Source organism: Schistocerca americana, chromosome 1 (genome assembly GCF_021461395.2).
Source record: "Schistocerca americana isolate TAMUIC-IGC-003095 chromosome 1, iqSchAmer2.1, whole genome shotgun sequence".
Classification (NCBI taxonomy): Eukaryota; Metazoa; Arthropoda; class Insecta; order Orthoptera; family Acrididae; genus Schistocerca; species Schistocerca americana.
This window is the reverse complement of record NC_060119.1, coordinates 303,999,904-304,013,086: the sequence shown is the minus strand read 5'-3', so window position 1 is coordinate 304,013,086 and position 13,183 is coordinate 303,999,904. Positions and strand designations below refer to the sequence as shown.

Below are 13,183 nucleotides of genomic sequence, written 5' to 3'. Positions count from 1 at the left end.
CCTGTGTCTGCAGCTGCAGCAGGAGAAGCAGCGGCTGGTGGAGGAGGCGGACGGGTCGGCGCGCGAGGCGGCCGAGCTGCGCCAGGAGGTGTCGCTGCTGCGAGCCCGCCTCGAGGAGACCGAGTGGGGGCTCTGCCACAAGACGGGCGAGCTGGCGCTGCTCAAGGCGCAGCTCAAGGACGCGCAGGTCCGCACTCCGCAGCCCCTGCACGCACTCCGCCCTGCTACCTCATCTGCGCATCCTCACACCTCTGTGTCCACTACCAACTCGTAGATTTTCCACGCCTTGATAAGCCACTCCTGTTTCCTGCAAAATCGACGTCCATCACGACACACCGAGCGAGGTGGCGCAGTGGTTAAACACTGGACTCGCGTTCGGGAGGACGACGGTTCAATCCCGCGTCCGGCCATCCTCATTTAGGTTTTCCGTGATTTCCCTAAATCGCTCCAGGCAAATGCCGGGATGGTTCCTTTCAAAGGGCACGGCCGACTTCCTTCCCCGTCCTTCCCTAATCCGATGAGACCGATGACCTCGCTGTCTGGTCTCCTCCCCCAAAACAACCCCCATCACGACACATTCACATAATTGAGAATCACATCTCCGTCGTGACGCCTCATCTTTCTTACATCGCCACACTAACTTCAAATGCCTTCCCTTTGCAGACTGTGAAATCGTTCTTGATATCTACTCATCGCTCTCCTCCTCTTTCTTGATCTGCAACGCTTAGCTTGCCAATTACGGCTTAATACGCTACTGGCCATTAAAATTGCTAAACCAAGAATTATGCAGATGATAAACGGATATTCATTGGACAAATATATTATACTAGAACTGACATGTCATTACATTTTCATAGCAATTTGGGTGGATAGATCCTGAGAAATCAGTACCCATAACCACCACCTCTGGCCGTAATAGCGGCCTTGATACGCCTGGGCATTGAATCCAGAGCTTGGATCACGTCTACAGGTACAGCTGCCCATGCAGCTTCAACACGATACCACAGTTCATCAAGAGTAGTGACGCGTATTGTAACGAGCCAGTTGCTCGGCCACTGTTGACCAGACGTTTTCAATTGGCGAGAGATCTGGAGAATGTGCTGACCGGGGCAGCAGTCGAACATTTTCTGTATCCAGAAAGGCCCGTACAGGACCTGCAACACGCAGTCGTGCTTTATCATACTGAAATGTGGGGTTTCGCAGGGATCGAATGAAGGATAGAGCCACGGGTCGTAACACATCTGAAATGTAACGTCCACTGTTCAAAGTGCTGTCAATGTGAACAACAGGTGACAGACGTGTAACCAATGTCACCCCATACCATGACACCGGATGATACGCCAGTATGGCGATGACGAATACACGCTTTCAATGTGCGTTCACCGCGATGTCGCCAAACACGGATGCGACCATCATGATGCTGTAAACGGAACCTGGATTCATCCGAAAAAATGACGTTTTGCCATTCGTGCACTCAAGTTCGTCGTTGAGTACACAATCGCTGTCACTTCTGTCTGTGATGCAGCGTCAAGGGTAACCGCAGCCATGGTCTCAGAGTTGATAGTCCATGCTGCTGCAAACGTCGTCTAAGTGTTCGTGCAGATGGTTGTCTTGCAAACGTCCCTATCTGTTGACTCAGGGATCGAGACGTAGCTGCACGATCCGTTACAGCCATGCGGATAAAATGCCTGTCATCTCGACTGCTAGTGATACTAGGCCGTTGGAATCCAGCACGGCGTTCCGTATTACCTTGCTGAAGTCACCAATTCCATATTCTACTAACAGTCATTGGATCTCGATCAATGCGAGCAGCAGTGTCGCTATACGATAAACCTCAATCGCGATAGGCTACAATCCGGCCTTTATCGAAGTCTGAAACGTGATGTTACGCATTTCTCCTCCTTACACTAGGCATCACAACAACGTTACACCAGGCAACGCCGGTCTGCTGTTTGTGTATGCGAAATCGGTTGGAAACTTTCCTCAGGTCAGCACGTTGTAGGTGTCGCCACCGGAACAAACCTTGTGTGAATGCTCTGAAAAGCTAATCATTTGCATATCACAGCATCTTCTTCCTGTTGGTTAAATTTCGCGTCTGTAGCACGTCATCTTCGTGGTGTATAAATTTCAGTGGCCAGTAGCGTAGTTGTCTATAGCATGTCCTGGTTCGTCTTCCAGCTTTTCTTCCCTTTGGCGTATACTGGTATTTCCCATTCTTTCCAAATGATTGGTCAAATTCTGTTATTTAATATTTCACTGTTTACTGACTGTTTAATATGCACATGGTGTTCGAAAATTCCCATTACACACTTCTAGGACTAGTAGAGGAGCGAGTAAATTTTGGGGAACCAATGTCTGGAAACATTGTTTCTGTTCTACGTTGGTTTCAGTTCAGATGAGTAATGCGTTCTCGTCTTCTGAGGGAAAAAGTCTGAGTTCCTTTTCCTGGTAGGCCACAGATTAGACATGACGACGTTTACTACGTTAGACGTACAGCGGATGTGAGGTCTTATCGAACGTTTAATTTCGGAGGCTCCTGTGGAGACAAAGGCCTGCTGGGACGAGGTTTTGCTACTGCACTAGAAGTTGAAGAGACGCCAAGTACACACTTGTACCAGGATATCATTCGTAGGGACAATGTCGGGTAACATCGAGCCGCAGCTGTAATACATCAGTACTGCTCAGTACGTGCAGTACGATGAGGGTTTTTAGGTGCAATACTGTAAACAGGTAATGTTACCGTGTTCATACAAACAAATGTGCTTAAATGATAAAAGGATGTAGCGTTTAGTTTCCTTTCAAATTGTTACCTAATTCATTTTCTCAGCAGAAGTGGATGAGTGAATCATCTGAATGGAAACGGCACATTTCCGGACATGGGTTCCTATTCAAAATATTATGTATTCACGCCCCTCTACAAGTCCTAGAAGTTTGTGAGGGAAATTTCCTAACACACTGTGTTACTAAAAAGGTAACTCGGTTCATGCTTAATAGAGCACAATCCTAGTTGCAAGTTGTTTGTGTAAAACCTTCCAGTGGCAGCAAAAATTTGATATCCAGTGTTTCGTACGATTATTCACCGAATTTAAAAAGTTTTAACTCTGTCGTAATCTGCTCATTTAGCAGTTACAATCTTATGTTAAACCTCTAACACAATAAAAGTATTACAGTTAGAAATGTGTATACCCCTTCAGACAGCGCTCAAATTATCCAGACTATATTGACCTGATATTTGAGAATGACGACACTTAGCGACTTACAACAAACATTATCCTCAACTCAAGCATTTTCTCGCTGACATTCCCCACGAAATGATGAAAGAAAAGGTTTGTTCCTTACTATCTTTTCGCTTCTCATGCAGTTAAACTTCTGCATGACGTTTTAACGCTATTCGGAACACTTTTTGGGGGCAGTATACACATATATCACTAAATACACGTAGAAAATTGTATAATTGTACGATAGTGCTGGACGTATGACGTCTTAAACATTGAGAGGATTGAAAAACTAATATTTAAAACGGAGTGCAAATTACCCAGGCTAAACTCATCCAGTGTCTGATGATGATAGCACTTAGCGACTTTCAACGAACTTTAATTTTAAACTTGGTCTAAATTACTTCTCGCTTACAAACATAGCGTCAAATGTTTAACGCAGTAACTCGTTTGTAACGTAAATACAAGCTTTAACTTGGCTTACATAGCAGAGACCAATTCCTTTAGGAACCAGTGGTTTGCTCGTTCTTTCCTAATATCTTCATTTCGTATCCTGTCCATTTTGTATATCCTTTAACACCCGTTAAAAGTCTCATTTCTGCCGACTGTATTTTACTCACTTGCTTTTGAGTCAGCACCAGTTTTCGCTGCCATAAAGCAGTTAGGTACAGACACAGCTACATAAAATGTCATTTTACTTTTTCTCCTACCTTTATTTTTAAAAGTTCTTTGAATGATCCCCATGCAGATTGAAGCTTCCTGACTTTTTGATCAATGTCCTCCTCATTATAAAAGCTCAAGTCACAGCCAAGGCACTTAAAATTCCACAGTTGTTCCAAAATGTTTTGTAGTAGTATCTTCAATGTGAGAAGACCCTTTCTTCTAAAAGCCAAAATTTTAATTTTACTAACGGAACTTTTAAAATTATAATGTTTCTGTAAATGTCTGATTTTTTGAATCATTTTATCTTCTGCAAACAGAAATGTTTTATATCCTAGGTTTATCATCAGTCTCTGTTTCTTTAAAATGTTGTCAGTATATGTAACTACTAAAATGTGCAAGATAAGCTAACCCTTGTCCAAGTTCTACATTTTATAGACATCTTTCACTTCTTTTAATCCCACGCCTATGTTAAAATTAGTATTTCTGTACAGACTGCTTGTTACCATAATTATGTGTGGTGGGTAGCTCTCATTTTCTAGTATTTTCCTCAATTTTATTCAGTTTTCCCTGTTGAACACATTATCAAACCCTATAAAAGTGGAATATGTTTCAAAGTTCTCTCTTTTTTGTTTTATTGTTTGTCTGATGGTCAAGACATTATCTACACACCATCTTTCTTTCCTAAATCCACCTTCCTCTTCTCCTAGCTGACAGTCTGTAATAGTTTATAATTCTTTATTTATTATTGTACTATAGATTTTATATCCTGCGTTCATCAGACTAATTTCTCTGTTGTCTTTGTAATTTTTGCATTCTTCTCTTTACAACAATTTTTAATTAGAGCTATTGACCAAGAGAGAGGTAACTAGCTATTTGTTTCAGAATTTATTAAGTAGGTGTAAAATTCTTGATATGCATATTATACTACTACATTTATAAAATTCATATGCACTCCATCTAATCCAAGCGCCTTCCTATTTTTTACTGATCTTAATACTACATCTAATTCTTGTATTGTTCCAATGCCTATTTCAGGAACTTTATTTCCTTTGGAGTTGTCTACCCATCCTATCAAATATAATGGTCCTGACATCTCACATTTGGAATGAAAGCTCCATCCCACTTTTCATCTTCATCATTGCAATTGCTCCCACCTTTTTCCATGCACAATTAAACTTTGGACCACCCTCAATACTTTCAAACAACCTTTCTAACACCAGTTCTTCTACATTCCGAAGAGCCTCAGCAATAGAATCCTTAGTTTGAAGACCACATGTAGCCCATCTTAAACTATTTAAAATGATTATTTTCATTCCTGCCAACATATTTTTGATTATTATATTGAAGGGCAGAAAAGTGGCAGCAACAGTGCCTCTGCCAACCTGTCTCGCACTTGTGGAGAGGGTTTGGGAATGTAAAAGCTACTAGGGGACTTCATAAAATAAGTTGCACATTATTTTGGCAGACCAAGTAACTTTCAATGAATGCTGCACTACAAAATGACTGCTGTACATTATACTATTTTTTAATGTAGGTTCCAACTCTCTGCATACTACAGTTACAATGTTATACCAATCGTTCAGTTTCTTGATGACAGAAATCTGCTCCTTGATAACTGCACTACTAAAGAACCAGTGAGTGAACTACTTTTTCATCAGTAAATCTGTGATTGGTGGGAATAAGTTTCTTGATTGCCTTGCCATTGTCATCTGCAGTTTATGTTGAATGCCTTCCTTTCCAATCAGCATCACTTGTCTCTGTAGTTTGGTAGAATTATTGCTGACATTTCACTGCTACTGGATATGACACAGATTTTCATCCATATATCACCAGAATTTCACTGTGAATCTATGTGTAATTTAGACATTTTGCACACAAGAGTTGTACTGTCACACAAAATTCAACTCTAGAGACCATTTCCAGTGGCTGTGGCATTTCACTCCCCCCATATCACAGTAGAACAGTGTCTGCAGGAAACACGGAACATGCACTTTCTTCTGAATATATGCCACTCTCATTGTGTTATTGTTTTAGTGCAAGATGATATGTGTAACTTATTTTTAAAGGTCCCCTTATATATGTTAGTAAAGTAATTCAACACAACTATATCTCTAGTAAACAAACAGGCTAAATTGATGACTTCAGAATGTTTCATACAGAGAAATTCCCAAGAAAATTTGCAGTTCAGAACCGACAGATACATGAATTTTGATATTGCTGTAACAACTTTATCATTTAAAGTTCTTGTGTTGGAATTAGAATTACTGTTTATGATGCTTATCATGTGGCTCCTTCTTGCAGCGATTCTCAGTTACATTAAAAAGTAAAATGATCCCAGATTTTTTTAATATGTATCAGATAATCTATGCCACAGCTATTTTCCTATAGCAATAGTCTTTCAACACCTCAAACCCATATTCTCTCCACACCATTCACACACATCTTTGTGCATCTACTTGCTTTGCAAACAACGTACCCCCCCCCCCCCCTTTCTCATTTCTCTCTCCCCTCAAATTTCCTCAACAAATTTCTCTCACCTTATCGTCAAACATTGCCATCCTCTCCTTTGCCTGCCCACTCTACTGTTTGCCTCCATTCCCCCATGGCACCACATCCTATCTCACCACTCCACTCTTTCTCCCCAGCCATTCCCTTACTGTCCCTATCCCATTCACCCTCCCCTTCTTCCCTCTTTCTTTCCCTTTCATCTCCTGTGGCTTCCCACTCCTCTTCCTGTGTCCCACTCCTCTTGTTTCACCCTATTCCTCCTCCTCCTCCTCCTCCTCCTCCTCCTTTTTATTCTTCTTCCTCCTGCCCTTCTTTTCCTGTCCCTTTAGGCTTGTCAAATCCATAATTGATTAAAGTTTTAACTCTAATGATACTTGTTTTCCACTTCATAATAGAATCAAGTTTTACCCTTAATCACTTTTCTCCTTCAACCTGTCCTCCTTACCCATCACCCTCCAACTACTATGTCATTCTCATCCATTTCATTTCTTCACTGCTCACCTTACCTTACTCCTTAGCCCTTCTCATGTGATTTCTCTGTCCATTCTTTCTCTCATCCTGAACTCTTCATTTTATTTTTAATTCGTATAAAACCACATTCAGAAGTGGGTAAGTTTCTAAGCCAGTCACGTCGATTTGGCAGGGTGAGCAGGCATCGAAAGGGCAAGAAGTGGTGCAGCTGCGAACAGAGGTGCGTGAGCTGCGTGCAGAGCTGGAGCGCCGTAGTGACCAGCTGAGGCAGCAGCGTGAAGAGGTGGCGCCACTACGTGCACAGTTGGATGCACAAGCCCAGGAGCTGGCCCGGCTGCGAGCACGTGAGGCTGACCTGGCCGCACAATTTCAGAGTGAGAGGCTCACCTGGGCGCAGGTGTGTTGCGTAGTACTTACTAAAAGTCCTGCTATCTGCTACATTTGACAAGGCAGACCAGTGTTCAACAATGTGCTAAGTTTGTCATGAAGCACATGCTTGGTTACTTTCTTGTTTATTGGTATCATAATGCAGTTCTAAGATACTTATAGCACTGTAGTTACAAAAATAGGCTTCATTTGCTGTAGAGTGACAAGACAAATATGTGAATGGACACGTTTGATGATATACAGAATAGAGTGAGTGGAGGCTGGGATGCTCAAAGTGCTCTATAACTTCACTGATAAAGAGCCCACAACACATCTGTCAGCTCTGCTCCACACATACAATGAAATCACCTACCAGATAATTGGGATCCATCCCAGAATGACTCTCATGACAACTGGCTACAGCTAATATATTTCAAATTATTAGCAAATGCGTCTCATTTACTGAGTCAGAATTGCCTTGTAAAATATTACTCTTAGCAGGAAAATGGGAAAACTACCAATGCTTCAGGTAGCTAATGCTTCAACCATTGAGTTAAGCAAAACTACTGAAGGCAAATAAGTGGAAGAATGGTGCCTCCTGGAACTGTGTATCAGTGAAATGTTTCATTTTTCATATGTAGTATGCAGCTGTTTGATATTTTATTAACAAATCTAGGGATACTAAGCTACTCACAAACTACATCTAAAGATAGAGAGGAGCAGTAAATGCACATTCATGGAAAAATATCAGAGGAACTAACATTAGGAAATCAAGTAATAAGCAGTTGCAGAACTGCTATGCCTGTCAAAAGATAAAGGAATCCTAACATCACTTTAGGTGACAAAATCTGTATTTTGGTCCAATTTTTGAGCAGGTAATTACAGTCCTGGTTGACAGTGTGAGAAAGCTTTTGCCAAACTACTGTTATATGTTAGATTTCAGTCTTGGCCTCAATACTTGGGCATAATTCACAAGTAAGTGATTATATTATTTTAATAAATGAAACACAAATAAAACAGAAATACCTTTCGTGTGCATTAAGTAGTGTGTGTCACTTTCGATTTATGAGGAATAGTAAGAATCAAGGGATGATCTATGATTATATTGTTGTTCTTTATAGACTAAAAGATCTAGTTGAACATGAAGAGCAATTGATAAGCTCATATTCAAAAGATTCTTGCTAAGAATAAGCAAATTGAAACACAGAAGTCTTTTGAAGGTGTCGTGAACAAATCTGACAACTGTTGAAAATCAGATCAAAAGAGATTTAGATCCTTGTGCAGGCTTACATTTAGAAATCAAATGAGAACCATGTTTCAAAAAATTTGTTTATTTGCAAAATGAATAGATGTGATTGTTGTCAACTCGCATAGACTCAAAACTGTCTTACTGAAGTCATGTGAATTGTAGCACTTGACAGTGGAAGCTGCTGTTCACCAGTATTGTTGCTTTGTCAGATGCGGCTGCTGGTCTCTAGGCAATATTGATTGTTATCTCTGTCCTGTGCCCTCATAGCAAACTGCAAAAGAAGTGAATAATTGTACTATTTAAGGGACAAATTCACGCATGACAGCTATAAAATTATTTCCAATAGTAGAGAAGGCAACACTAGGTGAATGTTTTGATGTAACAATCATCCAAGAACAACAAAAAAGTTCCTGAACCTGTGTGTTCAAAGAACAAGTCTACATAGTATGTATAACATACATATGTCATGAGAAAGTACTAGACAAAATATTGTAGTGAAAGGACGTTGAGACAGATATATAGATGACAGCAATCTGATGGAATTTAAACAGAAGGTCCAATAACAACAGTCTATGCAATAATCATTTTGAAGATGGTAGCTTGCTATTGGAAGAAGCAGAGACCTGGAAGACAAAATGAAAAGAAGAATTGAACTAAAAACAGGTGCTCACTGTTACAAATGAATACTGGTTAACACCAAGTGTAAGTCATTGATAATCACAGATACGAGTTCAAAATATCTAGCATTTAGTTCACTGTCCAGAAGTTTTGAGATTCTATTAGTGCAATATTCTTAATTTTTTGAAACAGCCATGATTTGGTTCACTGTAAGCTTAAATAGAATGCATTATTTATACCTGCTTGGAAAGGAAAGTAAATAGTGCACCTTATAACTGTAAAACATTAACTATTAATTTTATTTATAGTTTGCTGTGTCAGTCAGTTTGTGGCTGCTGTATTAATTTTATTCAGCCATATTAATACCACTTGATTCAAAGCTTCTATTTTGACCTATTCATTACTGCTATGAGAATTACTACTTTACAAAATAGTACTCTGAGACATGATTTGTAAATCCATGATGTAGAAGTAAAAAAAGTTTAACTATCAAATTGTAACTATTTTTCAATGCTATTTTGTACATGGAAAATCAGACAAGTGTCCCATCAATGTGGCAAATGTATTTGAAAGAGCCTACGGGATGCAAGTGCAATTCACAGAATACATATATCTCTAAGAAAAGATGCACAATGGTGGAATTATCCAAATGGGGTAAAAATTGGTAGACATGGTGTACATGTGCACACAAACAAATGATTATAGTTTCAGATAAAATGATTTAGCCAAGAGAAATAACTTTACAAATTAAGCAAGCCAACAACATGCTGGTCTACCTTTGGCCCTTATGCAAGCACCTATTCAGCTTGATTAACAGAGCTGGTGGATATCCTCCTGCGGCATATTACACCACATTCTGCCCAATTGGCACGTTGGATCATTTACATCCTGAGCTGGTTGGAGGGCTCTGCCCATAATACTCCAAACAATCTCAATTAGAGAGAGACCTGGTGACCTTGCTGGCCAAGACAGCATTTGCCAAATACAAAGACAAGCAGTAGGAACCCTCACTGTATGTGGGCACACATTACCTTGCTGAAATTGAAGACCAGCATGGCTTGCAATGAAGGGCAACAAAACAGGACATAAAATACTGTTGAAGTATTGCTGTGATGTAAGGGTGCCACAGATGATGACCAAAAGGGTTCTGCTTTGAAATGAAATGAAATGGAAATGGCACCCCAGTCAGTCACTCCTGGTTGTTGGGTTGTAGGGTGGGCTACAATCAGGTTGGTAGCCTACTGCTGTCCAGGGCATCTGCAGACCCATCTTCAGCCAGGAATCTCATTGATTGGTGTAGAATTGTCTTCAGTGATGAGCCACAGGGCCCAGCAAAGATGTGTCTTGAGACACCCAGGAAAGTGGCATGTTACCAGCTGGACCGTCACTCGTTGTACGACACAACAATTAGAAGTTGCAGACTGGGGTGTCATTTCACTTCATAGCAGGGTCTCTTTGGCTGTCATCTTCACAACACTGTGGTACATCGATAACATTCTATGCCCCTTTTCATTGCCCTTTATGGTGTGCCAGGTCTCTCCACAATTGAAAAGATCTGGAGTGTTATGGGCAGGGCTCTCCATGATATCCCTCAGGAGGACATCCAACAACTGCATCAGTGTCCAGCCAAATAACTGCTCTAAGAAGGACCAGAGACGGACAAACACATTATTGACTTGTTCGGTTTGTTAAGCACTTTGTCTTTAATGAATCATCCAATTTTTATGAAATCATTTGTCTGTCTGTACATGCAAATCAAAACTTCTGATTTCTGACCCATTCGGATAACTACATCGTTCAACCTTTCAAGAGGGTGTACCACAAAGCAACTTTTATCTAAGAATCTATTCTTCTGGAGAATATCTCAATGGCTGATGTGGTACACTTCCATCGAAGTAGTACATGTGGTGGTAGTGTTGTGCATGATCATGATCTTGACTCTGGACACATTGTGAAAAACTAATTCTAATATGCAGCTGCAGATACAAAAGTCCAGGCAGAAATCACATCTAATATCATCTCAGGCACAACTTAATGAATACCAATAGATCGGTCATTGAGACATTGTGCTGAAAATGACATCAGAAAGAGCTCTCTCTCTCTCTCTCTCTCTCTCTCTCTCTCTCTCTCTCTCTCTCTCTCTCTCTCTCTCTCTCTAGCTTCAACTGTCTTTTTCCAGGAAAAGGAGAAAGTACTGCGTTACCAGCGCCAACTCCAGCTCAACTACGTGCAGATGTTCCGTCGCACGAAGTCACTCGAGGCAGAAGTTGAGAGTCTTACGTTAGAGCTGGAACTGGATTCGAAAACAGCAGCTGCTCCCAAGAAGCTACCAGCCATCGAGATGGGCCATACTATTGAGCTTTGAGTTTGCAGGTGATGAAAACTGCAGGCAAGTGCCTGTGTAGTTGAGGTGCTCTCTTGTGGGAACTGATGCTGGTCCTAAAGACTCAATTCATCAACCTACATAGCTTTCTTCCATGAAGAGCTTACACATTTTGAATATCCCTTTCAGTATATTTCTGTAGAAAATAACACCTAGAAAAACACAAATTTTATTACTAGTTATGTTATGCCAGGTTTTGAAGTAAGTGTATGAAATGCATCTTCAGTTTAAATATTGTGTTAGATAGTTAAGTATTTATAACAGGACTGTAATTCTGCAGTTTTAATGTACTGTAAACTGAGAAGTGTCTTCCTGACGTGAGATGGACGTGTATATATTCCAAAGTGTAACTCATAAGTAATTAAAGTGTGTGATGACAGGACCAACTGAACATGCCTCTACTTCATGCAAGTGAATGTAGTAGTAATTCTAGCTGTTTATCATAGCTGCTGCTTATATTATAGCTTAAGTCTGTTCATTGCAACAGAATGTTAGTCTGTGCCAATTAACCAACAGCTGCAGACATAAAACTAGTTACTTGTGATGCTATAACAATGTGACAAACAGTTATTATAATGTTTTCACATGAAGACTGTACCTAAATATACTACTCTTATTTATTAATTTCATTCATGAATGGGTGAGTGGAATGAATATTTTCATATGACATGTTCCTGGTGAAATTTTAGTTTTGCAATTACGAGATGTGACTATCATAATTTCACCATTGTAATACAAGCTTTAGGGCAGAATTGTGGATGCATGTGGACAACTGTGACATTGGTTTACAGCAAATGTCTATTTTGAGCATTATATTGCCACAGAATTTTAATCACTTTTCAGGATTGTCATTAAGGTTCAAAACACTCCTTATTCCCTGTGTAGCAAACATTATTTCCATTCTTCATTGGTGATTCAATAAAACTTAAAATAAAAATGACCAGTAGTATAAAATTAACAACACTTGTGTTCAAATGAAGAAATATGACTATTGAGCACAAATACTACTGAACATAGGTTATCATCTCCACTTTCTCACAATTTTAGTGATAGCAGTTTATGGAAGTGACTGCCAACAGTATTTGGAGATAGAAAATGAGTCTTGTTTACAACTTTTGTTGACAACAATTGCCATCTGCATGCCACTGTCCAACACCACTTGGAGTATAATTTTCTCCTAAGGTGTGACAGATTATTTACTACCAAAGTGTCACATTAATATATGTACTATTTAATCCAAACTGCTGTGAAAGATAAATTATGTAATTTAATTAACCATGACATTCAGTGTTAATAAAATTTTAATGTGATGATGAAATAAATAAATGATTCTTGTTTGAATATCCAAATCTCTGAATAGAAGTTCTCACTTCACCAAGACAAAATACAGCAAACGAAATCACAATTTAGTTGGAACAGTTTTAAATATTTAAATGTTTTACAGGATTTAATTTCAAGACTATAATTTTTACATTGGTTTTAGGAAATTTTTCTATATTTGCCATCATTGTGCAAAGAATTACACCAAACAAATTTCATCTACAGAATAAGGTCAATTTATAGTTACTACATCAACATACATCTTTCAGAACAATCACTTCTGTAATAGTCTGCAGACCTCTTTTCAATAGCCTTATGTTACTAAATAATAACTGGGGAAAGCTCAAGAGAAAATAATATCACTAATTATCAGAATAGATACAACTATTT

The 13,183-nt window shown here is 39.6% G+C and overlaps 1 protein-coding gene across 1 annotated transcript in view; it reads left to right on the top strand.

Moving 5' to 3' along the window:
- Nucleotides 1–12,795, top strand: part of LOC124545366 (leucine zipper putative tumor suppressor 2) — a 421,767-nt gene extending 408,972 nt beyond the window's left edge. Inside the window, exons 6-8 of the mRNA XM_047124312.1 lie at nt 14–187; nt 7,030–7,254; nt 11,270–12,795. Coding sequence (XP_046980268.1) covers nt 14–187; nt 7,030–7,254; nt 11,270–11,455 — 585 coding nt within the window. The 3' untranslated portion in view covers nt 11,456–12,795. The remainder of the gene's footprint in view (nt 1–13; nt 188–7,029; nt 7,255–11,269) is intronic.
- The last annotated feature ends 388 nt before the right edge of the window (nt 12,796–13,183 follow it).